General features: G+C 50.3%; 3 protein-coding genes across 8 annotated transcripts in view; 2 read left to right on the forward strand and 1 right to left on the reverse strand.

The window, feature by feature from the left end:
* The window catches only part of JPH4 (junctophilin 4), a 61,301-nt gene extending 55,756 nt beyond the window's left edge, over positions 1-5,545 (forward strand). Inside the window, exons 7-9 of the mRNA XM_074234832.1 lie at positions 1,072-1,190; positions 1,756-2,288; positions 3,508-5,545. Coding sequence (XP_074090933.1) covers positions 1,072-1,190; positions 1,756-2,288; positions 3,508-3,591 — 736 coding nt within the window. The 3' untranslated portion in view covers positions 3,592-5,545. The remainder of the gene's footprint in view (positions 1-1,071; positions 1,191-1,755; positions 2,289-3,507) is intronic.
* A 787-nt stretch (positions 5,546-6,332) lies between these two features.
* On the forward strand, positions 6,333-14,620 carry AP1G2 (adaptor related protein complex 1 subunit gamma 2). 3 transcript variants are annotated; one of them, XM_074234830.1, is made up of 22 exons: positions 6,334-6,417; positions 6,521-6,738; positions 8,100-8,224; positions 8,401-8,542; positions 8,852-8,948; positions 9,210-9,286; positions 9,408-9,503; positions 9,820-9,900; positions 9,975-10,073; positions 10,312-10,367; positions 10,590-10,703; positions 10,883-11,023; positions 11,131-11,185; positions 11,306-11,428; positions 12,296-12,385; positions 12,472-12,599; positions 12,834-12,938; positions 13,271-13,394; positions 13,480-13,615; positions 13,802-13,965; positions 14,135-14,233; positions 14,325-14,620. In XM_074234830.1, the coding sequence occupies exons 1-22, from the start codon at positions 6,369-6,371 to the stop codon at positions 14,424-14,426; spliced, it is 2,421 nt and encodes an 806-aa protein (XP_074090931.1). In that variant the 5' UTR covers positions 6,334-6,368; the 3' UTR covers positions 14,427-14,620. The 3 variants fall into 3 exon arrangements, 2 of the variants coding, with proteins under 2 accessions (XP_074090932.1, XP_074090931.1); XR_012478076.1 differs by lacking the exons at positions 14,135-14,233; positions 14,325-14,620 and having other exon boundaries at positions 6,333-6,417; positions 13,496-13,615; positions 13,802-13,886; XM_074234831.1 differs by lacking the exons at positions 13,802-13,965; positions 14,135-14,233; positions 14,325-14,620 and having other exon boundaries at positions 6,333-6,417; positions 13,496-13,633.
* THTPA (thiamine triphosphatase) lies at positions 11,557-18,786 on the reverse strand. Of its 4 annotated transcripts, XM_074234835.1 has the most exons (6): positions 18,508-18,786; positions 17,395-17,978; positions 15,312-15,468; positions 14,108-14,249; positions 13,198-13,412; positions 11,557-13,096 (listed from the first exon to the last, which is right to left on the reverse strand). In XM_074234835.1, exons 2-3 carry the CDS (start codon positions 17,939-17,941, stop codon positions 15,332-15,334), a joined length of 684 nt encoding a protein of 227 aa, XP_074090936.1. In that variant the 5' UTR covers positions 17,942-17,978; positions 18,508-18,786; the 3' UTR covers positions 11,557-13,096; positions 13,198-13,412; positions 14,108-14,249; positions 15,312-15,331. The 4 variants fall into 4 exon arrangements, with proteins under 4 accessions (XP_074090936.1, XP_074090937.1, XP_074090935.1 ...); XM_074234836.1 differs by lacking the exon at positions 13,198-13,412; XM_074234834.1 differs by having other exon boundaries at positions 11,557-13,350.
* Between the last annotated feature and the right edge of the window lie 1,380 nt (positions 18,787-20,166).

Below are 20,166 nucleotides of genomic sequence, written 5' to 3' on the forward strand. Positions count from 1 at the left end.
AGAGAAGGGACAGCAGAACTTATAGAGGCCAAAAACAAAGAAGGGATATAATAAAAAGACATTATGATAGAGTGATGAAAGAAGGTAGATCTTAGCCTGCTAAAAAGTATATGATAATAGCAGGAAGCTGGAAAAGCATGCTTTTTGGAACTGGGGAAGGAAAGAGAGAGACTGCATGATTAAAATAAAAGAGATAAGCTAAAAGAGAGGAAATTAAAATAATCATGTGGTAGTGAAGATATGGTGAGAAGGAATGGTGAATTTTTGTAGTATGGAAAATGGGATTGGGGTGGAAAGTGGAGTGGATGATGTTAAAACTGCAGAGAAAGAACAAACTTGCTTCCAAAAGTCTTCATGATGTTCTGTGGAGAAAGATTGTGTGGTGCTGAGGGGAGGATGGGTCTATAATGATGGATGGGGAAAAGCATAATGATCAAAAAGGGAGAGGTAGTTGTGGAAAGAAGAGAGGGGGTGTGATAATAGAGAAGGAGTGTGATGACACCATTTGAGAAAGGGTGATAATAGCTGGGGGGTGGGGGTCGGGTGATGATAGCAGAAGAAATGGTTCTCCAGCACAGAGAGTGATTTTAGAGAAAGATGTGATAATATATGGAGGGATTTCATAATAGAGGGGAAAGGATATAAAGGGATAGACTAATAAATAGGGAGGAGTCCTCTGAGGAACAAGGATTGGTTCAAGAGGCTGGAGATGATAAAGTGTTACTAGAGAAAAGAATTGAGAGAGAAGTGTGATAATAACAAGAAAGTGTGTTAACAACTATATCAGAGGTCAGATATAAGAAAATCAAAGTGGAAGGCAGGGAATCTCCTCTAGGATGGAGTGTTGAGAAACATACAAGTAAGAAGGGGTTATAAGAGAGGCTGAGGAGGTGTGATTGATTAGGTAAAAAGTGGACTAGAAATAGGAAAATGGTGGGAGGATATGCTTTAAGCTGAGAGTCACTACTGAGGACTCATGATCTGAAGCTGTATCATGAGGTAGGAAGGGGTTAGTTGGAAGCTGTGCAGTGGTAGGTGGACCCACTAAGACCCTGTTCTTGGTCCTGGCAGGGCAGCAGATGCTCTCTTGAAGGCAGTGGCAGCAAGCAATACAGCAGAAAAAGCTGTGGAGGCAGCTCGAATGGCCAAACTGATGGCCCAGGACCTTCAACCCATGTTGGATGCACCAGGTGAGATGTGAAGGGCTTTGGGATGGTGGTGGTGGTGGTAGTGCCCTGAAGTTCTGTCATGCCTTGACAAGACAGGGATAAGGGGTGAGGTTTCAATGGAGAGAAACTGCCAGGGAGAAAAGGAAAGAAAATGAAGGGGAATAAAAATCCCTGGAAGGAATTTAGGGGTAACTATTTAGAGAGTCCTAAATGAGGTCAGTCAATGGAGTGAGAATCAGGGTCAGGAGAGAGAGAGAGAGAGAGAGAGAGAGAGAGAGAGAGAGAGAGAGAGAGAGAGAGAGAGGATCGTGAGACAAATGAAATCAATAAGTTTGGAGAATAAAGTGAAATCATGGATATTAGAGAATGAGGTTAAATGTACCTAAGATAGGATCAAGAATCTAAGGGGAGTGAATTAGGAAAGATTGGAGAATTTAAGAAAGGAGAAGGGGGAAAGCATTTATATAGTGCCTCTATACGTCTCATTTGAAAGATTATGGAATTATGTCAGGAATCAAAGACTGTCACTTCTCCTACCCCCAGGCATAGATTTGTGACCTCATTCCTCATTCACTTTTGTCCCCAGGTCGAAGACCCAGGCAGGACTCCGAAGGCACTGAAACAGAGCTGCCTGACTGTGACAGCCCTGGGGTTTATGAGAATGGACTGACCCCTTCTGAGGGCACTCCAGAGCCTCCTAGCAGTCCTGCCTCCCACTGCCAGCCCTGGAGACACCCTCCCCACCGCAGTCCTTTGCCCTCTAGGGATAATGGAGGTCACATCTCTGGCCCCAAATCTTGGCCAGAGGAGTGGGGAGGCCCAGGTGGACCTGCAGAGGAGCTAGCTGGTTATGAGGCTGAGGATGAGGCTGGGGTGCAGGGTCCAGGGGTTGGTGATGGTTCCCCCCTTCTTGGGGGCTCCAGTGACAGCTCAGGAAGCCTTCGAGAAGAAGAGGGAGAGGATGAAGAGTCTTTGCCACATTCAGAGCCTCCCCTAGACCCAGGGCTTGAGCCTACAATCATCCCCATACTGAGGGGTACATCTGGAAGGGCTCTGGAAGCAGAGAACCTGACAGAGGCATTAGAGGAGCCAGGTGCCACTGAAGAACCTGCCCAACGGGTGAGTTATTCTCTTTACCCCAGACCTTCAGCCTCTCTACCCCAGCCCAACTCTTCCTATTCTCCCCCTTTGAGTTTCATCTCCTTTGTCCCTTCTCTCCAGCCTTTTATTCCTTGACTTTGGTGCTCCAGACTTAACCTTAGCTTATCTACTTCTTACCATTTTAATCTTCCAGGTTTATAATATCTTCATTTGCAAAATTTTTGCTGCAGAAGGGTTTGAACTAGAAAGCATCTTTCCAGAGCTTAGGTTCTGTTCTTTGAAAGTTGGGGGAGGGGAGGTATCAAGTGACTTGCCAAGATGACACAATGAAATTCTCAGCAGAATTTTCCAAATTCCTCATCCCTCCTTCTATATCTTCTCTTCTTCCTAAAACCCCTTCCAATTTGATGATCCAGAATAATTAAAAAAAAACTTTCCTTCTTGCTTTGGATGGTTCCTCCCCCTCCTTCCCAAAAAGAAGCAGGAGAGAAGAAAGGAAAAGGTTTCCCCTAGGATTCCTAACTGAATAGACACTGGTCATTTTTCACCTCCTAGAAACCACAACCTCTTTCCTTTATGTACTTGACTACAATAGTGTCATCTCATGTACTATCTGCTTAGAACTGGTGAAGAGTTGGGGACAGTCAATAATCTTATGAGCCAGAAACTGCTAAGCAGTGGGGAAAGAGAAAGATGTCCTTGCCCTCGAATCTAACGGAGCAAGACAAAATACAAAAAGAAATTAAAAAGGGAGGAGGATCATGGTGGAATAGTCAGTCAGAGAAGGCCCAAAGTAGTGTAGCCAGATGAGAAATGAGAGTTCCTAAATGCAGGTTTGAAGTTCATAGTCCCATTCTCCAATCAAAAAGGTTGAGGGTAGTGATGAAGTGGAGAACCAAGATCCTACAGGATGATGAGATTATCCCAAGAATGAGCTTCCTGGGGCATGGTGAAGATGTTAAAAATGCCTCAGAGTACAGCTGGGTAAGAAATGAGAGGATAGAGGACTACTGGAGGCCCAGGGGCACTGGAGAAGAGGACTGTGAGAGGAAGGATATTGTGCAGAGCCCAGAGTTAGGACTTCTCACATTCTGGTCCCTCTTGGAACCAAAGAGGTTTTGGCAGCTTTAGCTTTGCCCTCCTCAAACCTCAAACCAAGCCCCCATCATGCTAAATGACTCAATCTTCACCAGGACCTCTGAGGAATGTGACATTTTTTTCCCTTTTCCTTTTTCAGGGAGCTGCTAACCCCTTGGTGGTGGGAGCCGTGGCACTGCTGGACCTGAGCCTGGCATTCCTCTTCTCCCAGCTCCTTACCTGAGGTCTCTCCCCAGTCTATGGCTCTGGTTCCCATCTCCTCTTCCCTTTGAACCTGCCTTTTTCTCTCTCTCCTATCTTGTAGCTTCCTTTCTCTACCTTTCTTGTTTGTCCTTTCCTTTTCTGTTTCTATTACTTTCTTCTTCCTCTTCTTTCTCTTGCTTTCTTCCCCTTCTCCCTTATTCTGACTTGGTCTCTTTTTTATTTCTCTCTCTAGATTGTTTACATATGAAGGGCTCTTCTCTCTCAGAGTTACTCTCTGAGACATACAAATCTAAGTCAGACCATCACCACCCACACCCTCCTAGCTCTCCCAGGGATCAAAACTTCTATAGGGAAAAGATGGGGTGGGCATTGGGGGGGGCATAAGGGAGGGCATAATGTTGAGGTATATGAGATCTCCCCTACCAACAAGGTGGAGAGGGGACCTGGAGAAGGGGTGACTGACTGCAGGAATGGGGCACTAGCAATGCTGCTATGAAGTCACCCCCTATGTTTCTGCCTCTCTATCCCAGACTACTTGCTTGGAAATTTTTAGTATTCCTCCAGTTCCAGAAGAGGGTAACCAACACTTGCATTCCCCCCCCCAAGGAAATTATATTCCTTTGGGGACAAGCAGGACTAATGAATAGAGATGGAGTGTACAGGGGGGGGGGGCATCTGTCAAGTTATCAACTTTCTAGACAGTGAACTTGGTTCTTGCCTAACTTTGTCCTCCCCTTAGTAAGAGATCTGACGGGGAGAATAGGGTGCCTCTAGTTCTTCTCCCTCCTCCCTAGCCCCAGGGGTGGTGGACAATTAGCAGAACAAAAACACCTGAAAATCCATCCCCCTCCTCCCAAACCTTCACACTTCTCCTTTCTCTCCACCCCCAGCCCCCATAATTTCCTACCACCATCACCACCACTATCATCTATACGTGGTCTAGACTTATTTGTGGCCTTGATAATGTATTAGAGGGGCTAAGGGAGGCATTCTATGGCATTAGGGGAACCTCTGCCAGTGCTCCATTATTACTGGGGGTGGGGGAAGGAAGTGGGGTGGGAAGGACTTCTGGAAGATGGAACTAGATAGAAGACGGGAGGTTCAAAAGGCAGCAAAATTGAGCTACTCTCAGGATTCCCAGTTAAGGTCAGAGGACAGGGTAAGATGTCAAAAGATAGGGATAGCAACTAGAACTGTGATTTCATTGGCTTAGGGAATTCACGGATGAGGACATACTCTCTACCAGAGCAGGATGGACCCTCCTTTGCAAATTATAGACTTGGAGAGTTGCTTAGAGGCCAGAGAAGTTCAATGTCTTGCTCAAGGTCATATTTGCTATTTACTACATCAGGTATCCTCTCTGAGGATCAAATTGGAGATCTATTTCTTTGGGGTCAAAATCCCTTGAAAGGGAAGAGGAACCCTCATGCACATGGAGCAGGGTGAAAGTAGAATTCAAAAGTCCCTGAGAAAGAGGGGTAGGAAACACCTGGTTGGAAGTTGAGCAATTGCTGTTATTGGCTATTTCCCCAGAAAACAGAAGGGGGTTGATGTGAAGTCGCCAGGGCTCTTTCCTTCATTGCTGAAGGTCTCTCCCTTCCCCTGCATGAGGCAGAGAGGCAAGCTGCCCATTATTCCCCCCTTCCCCAAAGAATGTCTATGCCTGGGAATGCCCCCCACCCCCTCTTCTTTTTTTTCTGGCCAGGCTGTTTTCTACCTGGCTCACTTCCTTCCCCCTAAGACTTTACTTCAAATTTCTACTTCGTGGATTTGGGATCGAAGTCAAACATCTCGGCTCACACCAAGTCTTGCAGGAAAACAAAAATAAATTTAACAAAAAATATATTAATAAAAAAGTTTAAAAAAGGGGGGGCAGTCATCTCCTTTAAGGTGTGAGAGATTCAGACCTTTAAACCCCAAGATCTTCTTTTCTGGTCAATTTTCGTGCCCTAAAATTGGGGGGTGGGGGATTGAGCCCACAAACCAGGGGAGGGTGGCCCATAGGCTGCCCCTGCTCCATCACCATTGAGATTTCCCACTTCCCCCGTCCGCTCCCTTCAGTGCCCGCTGCACCGAACAGAAGAAGACTTGGGGGGGTGGGGCGTTACACAAGAATTGAAGGGGATGGGTCCTCAAGATATTTGCTTGTTTATGTAAATTTATAATTTCTGTAACTCATCAAGATTTGCAAAGCACTTTACAAACTCTCATTTGATCCTCACAACCTCCTTGGGAGAGGAGTGCTGCTATCTCCACTTCCCAGATGGAGCAACTGAGGCAGGCAGCGGTGAAGCGACTGGCCTAGGGTGCCGCGGCTAGGAAGGCCCGTGCGGTGGGTCCAGGCCTGGCACTCAGTGCCCCCTAGCCGCGGAAAGCCGAAGCCCAGGCCGGGCCGGGGCGAGGATGAGGTGGGGCGGGCAAGGGGCAGGCCCAGGTAGGGAGCCGCCCCGACCGCTCCGGGACCAGGAAGCCGCACGGAAGGGGAGGCCAGAGACGCTGAGGCCAGGGTGAGGTGGGGGGCGCGGGTCCGTGCGCGCACGCGCGCGGCCGCTCCAGGCCGAGGAGCCGGAGGGCGCGAGCATCCGGGGGCTGTGGGCACACGAAGCAGAGAGGAGGGGGGAGGGGACAGAGTGCGGGGAGAGGGGGCGGCGGGAACGCCGGAGACCGGGGCCCGGGCCGGGCGGGGCGAGGAGGGCGTGGCTCCGCACATGCGCACTTGGGCCGTTGGGGAGACGGGCGGGGCTCGCGGGATGCGCAGGTCTAAGGCGAGGAGGGAAGCGAGACCAGGGAGGGCGCATGCGCGGTGAGGCAAGCCTGCAAGGGGGGCGGAGCCAGAGGCCCGCAGGTAGAAGGGGGCGGGGGCCGCCGGGGCCTTGGGCGCGTTTGGGGCCTGGGGGCGGGGCGGGGGCGGCCCCTGCCCCCAGTGCTGAGCGCCCGCCCGCCCGCAGCCCGCCCCGCCAGGATGGTGCTGCCCTCGCTGAAGCTGCAGGAGCTGATCCAGGAGATCCGCGGGGCCAAGACTCAGGCCCAGGAGCGGGAGGTCATCCAGAAGGAGTGCGCCCACATCCGGGCCGCCTTCCGCGAGGCCGGCGCCCCCCAGCGCCACCGCCAGCTGGCCAAGCTGCTCTACGTCCACATGCTGGGCTACCCCGCCCACTTTGGACAGGTACCTGGGCCAGGCCCGGGCCCCGGGCAGGGCCGCCCACCCCCGGCAGGAGCCGCCCACCCCCGGGCAGGGCCGCCCACCCCGAGCAGGGCCGCCCACCCCCGGCGGGACCGCCCACCCCCGGGCAGGGCCGCCCACCCCGAGCAGGGCCGCCCACCCCCGGGCAGGACCGCCCACCCCCGGGCAGGGCCGCCCACCCCGAGCAGGGCCGCCCACCCCGCCCACCCCCGGGCAGGGCCGCCCACCCCGAGCAGGGCCGCCCACCCCGAGCAGGGCCGCCCACCCCCGGCGGGACCGCCCACCCCGGGCAGGAGCCGCCCGCCCCCGGGCAGGGCCGCCCACCCCCGGCCCAGGCCCAGAAGCCAGGCCGATGCAGGCTAAGGCCGGGCCGGCTTGTCCTGCACCTCAGAGTGCTCCGTGGACAGTTCTGCGCCCCCTCATAGCTACAATGAAACCATTGCTTTTAGAGCCCGCTAGAGGTAGGCTGCTGTAGTGTTGAAGGCAGCCTGTCTTACCTGCAAAATTGTATTTCCTGCTCATCTTTCAGCCAGTCAGGTTTTATAAAACCACGGTATTGTGAGAAGAAAAATAAATTTAAAAACTCCCTCCAAAATCCCCGATGATTTGGGAGTGCTCAACTCTGGCCCCTCCTGCAGCTCAGACCCCAAGATTTCCCATGAATTCCTATTTACTCACAGCCTCAACTTTGGGGGTTGGGGGTCCAGCGGGTCAAGCCAACCAGGATTAACCCCTCAGCTCAGCTCACACCTTCCCGAGACTCTCCTTCTCTGGCCCTGTACACACAGACACACTCAGGAAGGATAGGCCATTTCAGCTGAGACCCATCCCTAGAATTACCTACAGTTTATCTCCTCTGTACGTCTCAAAAATCTTCTCCTTTCACATATATAAACACACACCAATAAATGTCTCTCAGTCTTCTAAGATTATAAAATGGTGCTAAACTATCCCAGACAATGTAAATTAGATGGTTTTTAAAGGCCTCTCCTAAGCCTAAATCCTGGAACCCAAGATTTATAGCTAGTGAAACTTTTTTTTTATTTCATTTCCTGCCCCATTTTGGCCTTATGCCACTTTCCCTATATTGGATAGACACCCCCAAGGGTGAATTTGTTTTTTTTTAAACATGTCAAAATTTATTAATATTCTTTGAATACATTCAAATATAATTTCAGAAGAATGGAATACTAATATTTTCCCTCCCAGGGTTCCAGTGAGTTTAGAAATGTTTCTTCCAAGGGTTAATTTGGATGTTGGGGAGGGAGATGTGGAGAGGTTTCACTATCTCTAGTCCCTCTCACTCTTCCTTCTGGTCTACAGCCTCTCCTATATTCCTATAGATGGAATGCCTGAAGTTGATCGCCTCACCCAGATTCACAGACAAAAGGGTGGGCTACCTGGGGGCAATGCTGCTGCTGGATGAGAGGCAGGATGCCCACCTGCTCATAACCAACAGCATTAAAAAGTAAGGGCATTGGGGAAAATGAAATACATTGGGGAGTTTGGAGGATGCTCAAAACCTTGACAGGGGAGGTGGATCCAAAAAGGCAGAGATGGGAGACATCTAACAAACCTGCTTCTTGGTATGGGAGGAAAGAACTCAACTCCTAGGACATGCCCCAATCTTGGCAACCCCTGCAGTGACCTGAACCAAGGGACCCAGCCAGTGCAGGGCTTGGCACTGTGTACTCTAAGCACCATGGGCTCAGCAGAGATGTGCCGGGACCTGGCCAATGAGGTGGAGAGGCTGCTGGTGAGGCCCAGTCCTTACATTAGAAAGAAGGTAAGTAGGGACCCATTTACCTTCAAGAAATTCTTCCTTAGAACTCTATCCCAGGGCAGCTAGGTGGCACAGTGGATAGAGCACCAGCCCTGGAAGTCAGGAGGACCTGAGTTCAAATCCAACCTCAGACACTTAATAATTACCTAGCTGTGTGGCCTTGGTCAAGCCACTTAACCCACATTGCCTTGAAAAACAACAAAAAGAACTCTATCCCTTCCTGCTCCCAAATCTGGGCTTTATGTTGCTGTGCCCCTATTATGGCTGTCTTCTAGCCTAGGTGCCCCTCTTTCCTCCCCTCTCCCCACCCAGGCAGTACTGGCTGCAGTGCACATGATCCGGAAGGTCCCTGAGCTCTCAGACATCTTTCTCCCACCCTGTATCCAGCTGCTGCATGAACGCCACCATGGTAAGAACTCCTTAGCCCAGGGAGCTCCTTTCATCCTGTTAATAGGATCATCTGAATCTGCCACCCTTCCTTCCTACTCTGTTTTGTCTTCTTTTTCAACTCTGGATATGGGTCACAGAAGAGCAATTTCTATGACACAACCCAGAGTATGGAAGTGAAAGGTGAGGGTAAAACAGGGTAACAGGATGGATTTGGAATAGGCTTTCTTCTGACTCCATTGACTTAATTTCCTTCCCTCCCTTCTCTCCTCCTCGAAACCAGGCATCCTGATGGGAACAATCACACTGATCACAGTGCTATGTGAGCAAAACCCTGCTGCCCTCACACATTTTCAACAGGTGGGTCAAGAAAGTCAGGAGACACGTAAGGGAAAAAAGTACAAAGTAGTGATAGAATGGGGTTTGATTAGAAGAATACAGGATCCTCATGTCCCATATAACACTCTGTTCTCATCCCCAGGTGGTACCCCAGCTGGTGCAGATCCTTCGGACCCTGGTGACGTCAGGCTATTCAGCAGAGCATAGTGTGGCTGGTGTCAGTGACCCTTTCCTGCAGGTGTAGACCCGACTCTAGCAACCTAATCCCTCTCCCCTGTCCTTAGCTAATACTACCACACTGAAAAGTGTGGTTCTGGGCAAATTGCTGAAACAAAAAAGTTAGGCTCCAACAGCCTCAATGCACTCTGCTCAGAATTCCAAGGACAAGCAATTCTAGGATCCTAAGTCTTCTAGGTCCTTTGAACACTGAAGGAGAGAATGACTAGTTACCTCACTGTGCTCTCTTCAATGCTCAATTCTGCTTAATCCTTTTGACTCTATACCCTATAGCCCTCTTTTACTCACCCAATCTCCTTGGATTCCTCCACCCCAAGGTTCAGGTATTGAGACTACTTCGGATCCTAGGCCGAAACCATGAAGAGAGCAGTGAGGCCATGAATGACATGTTAGCCCAGGTCAGTTTGGTGTGGGTTGGGGTAGGTGGGAACCTGAGTCAGGGATGATGCTGACTTCAAGTTCACCCACTCAGGTGGCCACCAACACAGACACAAGCCGGAATGCTGGCAATGCAGTCTTATATGAAACAGTACTCACCATTGTGGACATTCGTTCTGCCTCTGGCCTTCGGGTACTGGCTGGTACTCCCCTCTTCCTACCATTATGCTTGTTGCTCCTTTTACTCCCCACCCCTAGGATTGTCAGAGATACCACTATGCAATCCTAGACATTACAGATACCATCCCCCAGACATCATGTTAGCCATTTTCTAAACTCTGGCGGGCTTTACCTTTACCTACTTGCACTCTCCAGTCCCTCCATGTCTCAGGCAGTAGCATCACCCTCTCCCTCCCTCCCCCCTGCCCCAGGTTCTTGCTGTCAACATCCTTGGCCGCTTCCTGCTCAACAGTGACAAGAATATCAGGTAATAAACACCTGATCACCTCAGGCTGTACAACTTGCACCTGGTCTTCTCCCCATCTCTCAGCTTCCATTCAGGGTCATGCTGCCCATTAGTACCTACTCCTCACCACTGTGCTCTAGTGGCAAAGGGATGGGTTTGGGGATGGTGTCTCTGAAAATGAGTGATAGAAGTCAGTTCCAAGAAAGTATGAGAGTTGTTCCCTCCTCTACCCTCACCCCTCAGGTATGTGGCCTTGACCTCCCTGCTTCGACTGGTACAGTCTGATCACAGCGCTGTGCAGAGGCATCGGCCCACAGTGGTAGAGTGTCTGAGGGAGTCGGATGCCACTCTGAGTCGGTGAGTGGAGCTTGGGGAAGAAGGATTAGGCAGAGGAGAACCTTGTAACTGAGAGGTCACATCTTGGGGAGATCAGGAGGAGGCCAGGAGAGGGAAGAGGTCAGGAAATAGCTAGTAACAGAAGCAAGAGTTGGGGACCCTGATTTGTTTGTTTAAGCATTTCCCTTTTATTCCCGTAGGCGAGCACTAGAACTGAGCTTGGCTCTGGTGAACAGTTCTAATATTCGGTCCATGACCCAGGAGCTACAAGGTTTCCTGGAATCCTGCCCTGTAGATCTTCGGGCAGACTGTGCATCAGGCATCCTGCTGGCTGCAGAGAGGTGAGAAGGGCTCAGGTTGAGGGGGAAGCAGGAGAAGCTCCCTCCAATAATCCTCTCCTTGGGTAGGCCATGCAAAGAATAACCCTATTCTGTTCTTGGCCCCCTAGGTTTGCCCCAACCAAGCGCTGGCATATAGATACCATAATGCAAGTACTGACCATGGTAAGAACAGTGGGCTGGAGGGGAAGGGAGATAAGACTGGGACAAAGAGGTAATCTCAAAGGAAAAAGTTTAGATGCTGTGCTAACTTAATGACTTATCTTCTCCCCTTTGCTTCTGTAGGCAGGGGCCCATGTGCGAGATGACGCAGTGGCAAATTTAACTCAATTGATTGGAGGGGCAGAGGAACTTCACTCTTACTCTGTACATCGGCTCTATAGTGCTCTGGCTGCAGACATTTCCCAGGTAACCCCTTTCCTCACCCTATCCCCTTCCTTAAGACTATCTGGTTATTTCCTTGGGCCAGTCATTGAGCATATACTCTCTTGCCCCATCTTTTATCCATACCCTCAGTGGGTGAATAAATAAATAAATGAGTGAAAAAGCCTTTATTGAATGCTTTCCAAGCACTGAAAATACCAACAGAAAATCCAGGCACCCCAACCTCTAATAAAGATAATACATATAGAAGGTTTCTCAACAAGCTAGATTGTAAGACCCAGAGTTTTACAGGGTTCTAGAGTAAAGAAAGGCAGATAGTAAAATCCAACTGACTCCCTAAATATCTTCATCCCCTCAAAGAGCAGAATGTAAACTTGAAGGGAAAAGCCTTAATTTAGTCTAACTTCCCCCCCCCCTCACTTTCCAGATGAGGAAAGGGAAGACTAGAGGTTAAATAATTTCCCAGAGCCTAAGATTTGAACTCACAGCTTTTGATTACAATCCACTGCCCTTTTCACCACACCTATGCCAGCGCCCACCTCAATAGAATGGATGAGTCATTGACTTTTTCCTCAAGAGAAACTGCCCTTACCCTTGAGAGCAGCACCACCTCCCCTGTGTCCCAAGGCCTTCCATTTATTTAAACATTGCAACTCTCCCTCTTGACCACTAGAGGCCAGTGGAAGTTCAGGGGAAAGGGCTGTCACTTCACTGTGGTAGAACTTAAGGCTGACCCTAAAGACCCTAATCACCATTTGTCCTAAGAACGCTACTCTCACTTTCTCTGCTCAAGTGATCCTGAGTCCCAGAGTCTCAACTGTGGAGCTAAGGGCCAGGAGAAGGAGAGTAACCCAGAGGGTGATCCGATCCTGTCCTCTCTTTTCTCTGCAGCAACCCCTGGTACAAGTAGCTGCCTGGTGTATTGGGGAATATGGGGACCTTTTGCTGTCTGGGATGTGTGAGGATACTGAGCCCCTGCAGGTGAGGCTGAACAGAGAGGATTTAGGAAGTGAGAAGTGCTTACTGGGGTGAAGTGCTTCAGGGACTTCTTCTGTTCTCTCATACAGGTTCAGGAAGAGGAAGTACTGGCACTTCTAGAGAGGGTGTTGCAATCCCACCTGTCCTTGCCGGCTACCAGGGCTTATGCCCTCACCGCCCTTATGAAACTCAGCACCAGGCTCCAAGGAGACAATAAGTGAGAAAGGGGCCTCCAGCATTCTTCTAGGTTTCCACTAGGCCCTACCCTTCTTTTTTGGGCCTTCTCTTGAAAGTTGGCTGACAAGAATCCTATAACCTCCCTAAGGCAGCCTTTCCCTCCCCTCTCACTTCCTGGACTGAAGGACAGGGCAGGGTGGGTGATTACTACAATTTTAGCCACACTAACTCCCACCCCATCTCTCTTTTCCACACTGCCCACCATGTGCTCCAGTCGAATCCGACAAATAGTGTCCATCTATGGAAGTTGCTTGGATATAGAGCTACAACAGAGGGCCGTGGAATACAATGCTCTGTTCCGGAAGTATGACCATATGAGGTGCGATATGGCAGAGTTCCCTCTGCCATGCTCCCCAATATCCTTTTAACGATGAAAATGCCTTATCACCCATAAAGTCTTTCCCAACGCTTCTGCTGTGCTCTTCCCAACAAATTTTGTGTAATAGTTCTCAGGGGGCCCTTCTGGATAGCAGTTCTCTGAATGCAAAGACAATATGGATACATAAAGTAAAACAGGCATTCTTGTTTTCTAGCAACTATGACTATTTTCACTAAGTTACCCTCTCAACTCTCTATACCATTAGTCCAAAAGAAAGGAGATAGCCATAGACAGTCCTGGGAGTCAGGATGCCTGGGTTGTGTCCCCTTCAGATCAGCAATCTTGGAGAAGATGCCTCTTGCAGAACATGGTGGACCCCAAGAAGATGAGCCAGGAGAAGACAAAGAAGAGCCTTGTAGTCCAAACAAAGAAGTCCAGTCCCCCAGTGAGCCCCCGGTGAGGAGACTGGAAGTACTAGAGCCAAGAGAATTTTAGCTATTTCCCCCACCCCATGCTGATCCTTTTCCTTGGCCTCCCTCAGACTTCAAATCTTTTAGATCTCTTGGATCTTCTGGATGGTGCCAGTGGGGATACCCAGCCATCTCCTGCTTTAGATCTAACCCCAGGAGATTCTTTATTACATCTATTGGATCTTCCTTCCAATACCCCCTCCCTAGGTAAGTTATTAAGTTATTAGCCCAGAGGGAACATTGACATGACATGAAGGTGTACAGTCCCACACAACTATGTAGCAGGATTTATCTGGAGCTTCCAGAATTCTTTCTCTCTCCCTTGAACTTCTCAACTTTGCATAGCCATTCCAAGCTGCTAAGGCTGAGTTCCTTTCTATAATCCTACTCTAGTACCCATTCCAGGTCTGAAGGTGTTTGACCGAGAAGGACTACAGATGACTCTGTCCTTTATTCGTCCTCCTGAGACCCCTGTCCTGCTTCTGATCACTGCAACTACCATCAACACTTCCAAAAGTGATGTTACCCACTTTGTGTGTCAGGCTGCCGTGCCCAAGGTTAATACTAGACTGGATTTTAATGACAGAGTTAAGAGTTTATAGTAAAGGGGACAGAGTGGGTCCGGGGGGGGGGTGGCATGTGGGGAAGTAGGCATGGCTGCATGAACAGTCCCTGCTGAAACTTAAAGATCTGCCTTACCTTGCTTTCCCCCCATTCCATGGCCAGAGCTTCCAGCTGCAGCTGCAGGTGCCCAGTGGAGACATTGTTCCAGCCCAGGGAGGCCCTCCTATTACACAGGTCCTCAAAGTCCTGAATCCCAATAAGGTGAGAGCCAGGAACCCTGATGGTTAAGAGTAGCCACGGAGAATCAGAGCAAAAGGAGCCAGTTACCATCCCTTTGTTGTTTTCTCCCTAGGCCCCTTTGCGCATGAGACTGCGACTCACATACGACCACTCTGGAAAATCGGTGCAGGAGATCATTGAGGTGAAGGACTTCCCCCCAGACACATGGCAGTGATGGGATATGCTTCCTTAATCTGAATACCCCTAGACCACCTGGGAGTCCTTTGGCTTGAAGTCACTATTCTCAAGGGCTACCAGTAGGTGGCACTCTGCTTCCATGATTCCCTACTGCAGAGACATTGGGATATTGGGGGGGGGCTTACATCTCCCCCTGACGATGAAGGATTGCAATAAACTTGGAGTAAGAAAGCCATGTCTAAGTCTGTGCTAGGGACAAAGCCCTTGGAAACAACAGAGAGCAAGGAATGGCATCTCTCAAGAACAAGTTTTCTACCCCCAAGCCTTGGGGAAGAGGACATAAAAAAGAGATTTTCTTTGCAACCCCCTCCCCGCCCCCACTACAGGGCAGAAATTAGCCTCAAAAATTCACACAAGACCCAATCTACCATCATGGGTCAAAGGAGGACACAACTACCAGTGACATCAGAATACTGGCTTTTTTGACAGAACCTCCCACCTCTTTCCCCTCACCAATACTCCCCCTACCCCAGCCAGGGAAATCCCTACTGCTTGCCCTCATCTCTAACTCAGCTGTAAGGCGGTTAGGAGCCGCTGGCAGAATCAATGGCATCGACCACGGGGGGGCCGGCGAGGGATTTTCCTGTGCTTAACTACTGATCACGGCTAAGTGGAAATCCTATAAACACGAGCGGAAATCAATGGAGGCTGCTTAGCGGCTGGGGGAGAGGGGCAGCCCACAGATTGCATCTGACGGATGAAGGAAAGGAGGTGAGCAGGGAGGAGGTAGTGGGGTAGGTGAGAGAGAAGGCAAAGGAAGTGGAAACAGCAGAAGGAGTGAAAGGGAAAGAGCAAGGGGAAGGCTAGGGAATTTAAGGGTGGGCCTTATTCTTTCCCCACTCCCCAAACAAGTGACACCTACTCATCCCATCTTGTAGCTGTTTAATTCTCTACAGCTGCAGACCCCTGTTCATCATTCTTCCCTGTGGCTGCTTCTAATAGACGTTGGTAGTCCTGAGGCCTAAAGCTCTTCAGGTATACAATCAGCTTGCCAGGTATTTGCTCCTGTGGTGACACACCTATAAGAAAAAGGGTGAAGAAAGGTAAGCAAGGTTCTAGAGCTACTTAGGAAAGCAGGAGAAATCAAATATCCCTTGTTCCACTTTCTAAGCCACACAGTCAGCATGCCCTAAAGCTGATTTCTGGCCAGCATAAGCCTTTGAACTATAACCTCAAACTTCTACCCTCCTTGCCTAATAAGTGTTCCCTAACACTCATAAAATAGCCCCCCTCAACTCCTAGGGCTTCCCCTTCTTCCTTCATCTTTGGAGTGTCAAGACAGGCTATTCTGGGCTGCAGTTCTTGCCCCAGCTGCCAGAGGCAAACAAAAATATGTGAAGGTAAATACAATCTTTCTATTATCCAATGGGAGATGGGAAAGGTCTTATAACAACTGGCTCATTTCAGATATTGCTTCTGTCTCCTGATAGTGATTAAAGCCCTTCTAAAGAAAGCCAGAGCTCATTGGCTTGGTAATGAAGCAGGGCCACAAATACACACAGATGTAAACCAAAGAATGAAGAAGGATAGCCCAGCAGAAAGGTAGAGCTACAGCTATGGACAGGGATATCCATAATTCCACAACTGCCTAGAACAGGCTCATGCTACGTAGAGCAAGGGAGACTTATAGTACTATTAGACACAAATTGAGAACAGAGGCTATGTATGTTTCTTTGTATACCATAGTTATACATATGGTTCATATCCGTTAAAATGAATGAAAGGAGTAGTGGCCAAGTAGGCTTTCCAGAGACTGCTATGGGCTATATAACTTGTAATCCCCTACAGGTAGACAGAGATTTTTGTGAAGAAAAAATAGAACAAGTTCAACAAGAAAGGGAGGAATGGATCCTTGGTAAAAGGTTTTCTGATATAATAAAGGCCCTCTAATGCCTTCTTACCAACTTTCTTCCCAAGGGAGATGGGGTGGATCCTAATTCTTTATCACAGATATGACATATTCAGGCCTCCCTCATAGCTACAAAGACAAATAATAATATAGTCCAGCATTTCTCAAACTAGTTTGGTCACAGAACTCCACAGAGCTATAGAGACATGAGAAATCATCTGGTCCCAACTTCCTTCATTTTTACAAATAAAAGTAACAGGCCCAGAAGGAGGAAGTAATAATGGTCAAAGTTTCATAGGAAATAAAGCTGGAATCTGAACTCAGGTGTTCTAACTTTGGAATGCTCTTCTCACTGCATCACATCACTTTCCTTAAGGGACCTGAGTCCTTTTTCTAAGCTGAGGCCATTTCTTCTACCCCACACTTGAATAAAAAGGCACACTAGCCCAGACTTTATCTGTCCCTAAATACATGTGACCTTGAGCAAGTCTACCTCTCTGGGCCTCATCTTCTTGTCTAAAGTAAAGGAGATGGCCCAGATCCAAATTCTCAAACTAACTTGGCCACAGAACTCTGGGGTTTGAAATATGTTGACTGAACCTGTAAATGGTATTTATAGGCCAGGACTACCCCCAAGAAAAAGGGAAGAAGTTGGTGAAATTGTAGAACAAATAAGCTAAGCTTCGTACCCAGAAATTGCCATATAAGCATTTGATGCCAGACTGATTTAAAGGTAAATATTACTAGCATGGACATTATCCCTGGTGTCATTGTCTTTCATCTGGGAGTGGAGGCAGCAACTGGATAAGGTGATGATGATGACTATGTACTTGGGAATGGAGAAATGGGACTGAAGAACAGAAAGATTAAGATTGGGAATTGTAGGGTGGGCTGAAAACAAGGGGGGGGGGACACACATGCAATGACATGTATAGGATGTGTGAGCCTGAAGGAAAACTGGAAATTCCAATGATGACATGCAGATCCAGCAAGAGTTACTAATAAACGGAGAGAGGAATGAGATAACCTTCAGGAATCTGGAGGCCCAGGCCCGGGGGTGAGGACAAAGTGGAAACAGAGTCCGACGCGCCCTCACCAAGCAAGGAGCTGAGGCTGTGGATCCTCTCCAGGGCTTCTGGGACCTCGGCCTCCTCCCGAACCAGGGCCTCCACCTCCCCCACGGCATAGCCGAAGTCGGCGGTGTCCAGGTCCACCGTGAGGGGCTGCTCCTCGCGGCCGGCTCCAGGCAGGGCCAGCTTCCAGACGCTGCGCTCCGTCACAAAGCTGGCCACTTCCCGCAGCCGCAGCGGCCCCAGCGCCGCCGAGACGCTGCGGGTGTCCAGCCCCGGCGCCCCCAGCCTCTGGGCCAGCCGGGCCGCTATGGCAGCCTCGGCCGTGAGCTCCACGTACTTGGTGTGGGGGCCCGCGTTGCCACCCGCCCCTGGGCACTTGAGCTCCCACCCGCTGCCCTCCCGCTGCCGGAGCCAGTGGTCCGCCTTCATCAGGGCCAGCTCCGGGGTGTCGTAGTAGCTGTCCCGGAAAGAAAGCTGGCTCTCGCGGCTGGCGCCCAGCTCGGCCAGCCGGGCCTCGATTCCCGGGCCCGGGACAAACTTCTGTTCCACCTCAATCCAGGGACGGGCCATGGCGCCCGGGGCCCGTCGGTCCAGCCGCGCCCGCTATCTGCCAAGGAGGGAGGCAGAGGCGGGTCAGGGGGCCTTCCCGGCCGGGCCGCACGGAGCTTGGGCCAGGGGCGGCTCCGGGGCTGCCGAGGCCCGCCAGCCCGGCTTCTGGGGCCCAGCTTAAGGGAGGGAGGGAGGCCCAGTTTATAAAGCTAAAGCGCGGTCCTTTGCCGGGTAAAATGGCAGCCAGCCCTGCCCACAAGGGTTTGGGATGCGAGGGACCCGGCGCACAGCGCCAGTCCCTCAGCAGAGCCAGTCTTCGCAGTTCAGCTAACTGGGGCGTCCTCATCATCCCCATTGCACAGCTCAGGGAACGGGCTCGGGGGAACCACATCCTGCGGGGCGAGTCCGTGGGGGCCCGGGCTCCGCGGGGGCATCACATGGATGGCTGTCACTGCGGGGCCTGCCCCCTCCCCCACCCCACCCCCGGGGCTCCGCAGGCCCGGACCGGGCCGGGCAGAACGGCCCCGCGAGGCATGACGGGAGCCAGCCCACCCTCCGGCCTCCCGGGCCTCGAGCCCCGGCCTCACCCTCGCGCCTCCGGCCCTAGACCCAGCTCCAGCGCCATATTAGTTCCTGACTAGGACGGGTCTGGTAGACCTGCGAGCTTGTGAAGGGGAAGGAATGCCCGGCTGGGAGCCCAAGGAAGGAGGCCGAAGGCCCCGAGCTCCAGCCCCGGTCCCGACTCGGGGGCCCGGGGCGAGCGGGGGTCACTGGGCCTCGGGCGGAGCCAGGGAGCAGTTAAGCTCGGAGCATTGTGGGAGATGTAGTTCGGCACAAACTCTGCCTCTGCCCTTCTTCCCCCCCCACCTCGCCTACACTATCCCACCTCCCTGTCGCCATGGTGACGGGAAAAGCGGCAATTAGGGCCAGTGGGGCTCCGATTTAATACTGGGCTGGGCGGTTGGCGGTGGGAGAGAGGGAAGGAGGACCAAGCTTGGGGCTGTTTAAAGAAAGGAGGAGGCTAGGTCCTGATTCCCACCCCCCACCCCCAAAACCTCTTAGACCTCATAAAAAAGGCAGGCCACTCCCCTCCCCAATCCCCAAATCCCTCTAGGCACCACTCCCCTGGGCCAGACTGAGGTCTGGAAAATAAAAGATTGGCCTCTCCTCACACCCTTAGATTTCTGACTGCAAGTGAACGTGAAATAAAAGGGCATAATAAAAACTTACAATTCTTTGTCGCTTTAAGGACTTCAGAGGTGTTGAGGTATGTTCTTACTCATTTGATTTTCACACAACCTCTGAACTTAGTTGTCCCAGTGCTGGTCCCCAGCACCATACAGATGAGGAAACTGAGGTCCAGGTTAAGTGACTCACCCAAGATTACATAGCACCAAACGGCAAAGAGATTTTAATGCAGTTCTTCTGAGTCCAAAAAGCATGGCTTGGTTTGATGTTTGCAGAGATTAGAGGAAATACTGGTCTTAGGTCAGGTGGTATAACCTGGGTGAAAAGGCAACATTACTTAATTGTACAGGGTGTCCCAAAAGTCTTAGTGAAGTTGTGAGCTTTGATCTTTCTGACCCATTCAGGATGTCAAAGTGTCTTATTGAGGAGATGTGTTTTTTCCAGCCTACCTGGACTTGCCAGCTTCAGGAAAATGTACATCCAAAGGATCTGAAGGATGGGAGATGTCTGGGATTGAGTGAAGCCAGTCTTCATCTTCCCAGTTCTTGTTGCATTTCCAGACCAAACTAAGCTATTGGCCAGCTTAGGGGTACCATAGGAAGACTGGATGGCAAAGGTAGTGCTTGAGCTCTTCTCCAGTCCACCTTTGATTGTACCTTCCTTGCCAATCATGGTGGTTCTTAAGCATGGAGAGAAAAATTCTATTTTCTCTGACTCTCAAATCTTAGACCTAATCTGAAACTCCTGTTATTAGATTTGCTTTCTCTTCTGTTACTTTTGTCCTTCCTGCCGAGATCTGTTTTCCCTGTGTTTGAATATCACCCCATATAGTCATGACCTCATGAACTTTTATGTTTTCTATTGAGGGGAACAGAGGACCTGGGAATCCAAAAAGAACTCTATTTAGGAGATAGTTCTGGCTAATAGTAAAATATAAGAATTGATTCTTAGTTCTCAGTGTTCTAGTGACAGAGAGCAGTGCTAGAAAAGCACCCTAAAAACCAGGCGCTGGTCAGACTGGCAGTTGTGTCATGAATGCTGTATTTAGAATTTTAGCC

The sequence above is a fragment of the Macrotis lagotis genome, chromosome 4 (assembly GCF_037893015.1).
Source record: "Macrotis lagotis isolate mMagLag1 chromosome 4, bilby.v1.9.chrom.fasta, whole genome shotgun sequence".
Classification (NCBI taxonomy): Eukaryota; Metazoa; Chordata; class Mammalia; order Peramelemorphia; family Peramelidae; genus Macrotis; species Macrotis lagotis.

Bases quoted from the DNA above. Each gene is read 5' to 3' on its own strand.
- AP1G2 (XM_074234830.1), top strand. From the start codon at position 6,369: ATGCGCGGTGAGGCAAGCCTGCAAGGGGGGCGGAGCCAGAGGCCCGCA. The intron at 9,287-9,407 runs GTGGGTCAAGAA...TCTCATCCCCAG, and splicing joins CCCTCACACATTTTCAACAG to GTGGTACCCCAGCTGGTGCA. The intron at 12,939-13,270 runs GTGCGATATGGC...TGTCCCCTTCAG, and splicing joins CGGAAGTATGACCATATGAG to ATCAGCAATCTTGGAGAAGA.
- THTPA (XM_074234836.1), bottom strand. From the start codon at position 17,941: ATGGCCCGTCCCTGGATTGAGGTGGAACAGAAGTTTGTCCCGGGCCCG. The intron at 15,469-17,394 runs GTGAGGGCGCGT...TTTTTCTTATAG, and splicing joins CAGCCTCAGCTCCTTGCTTG to GTGTGTCACCACAGGAGCAA.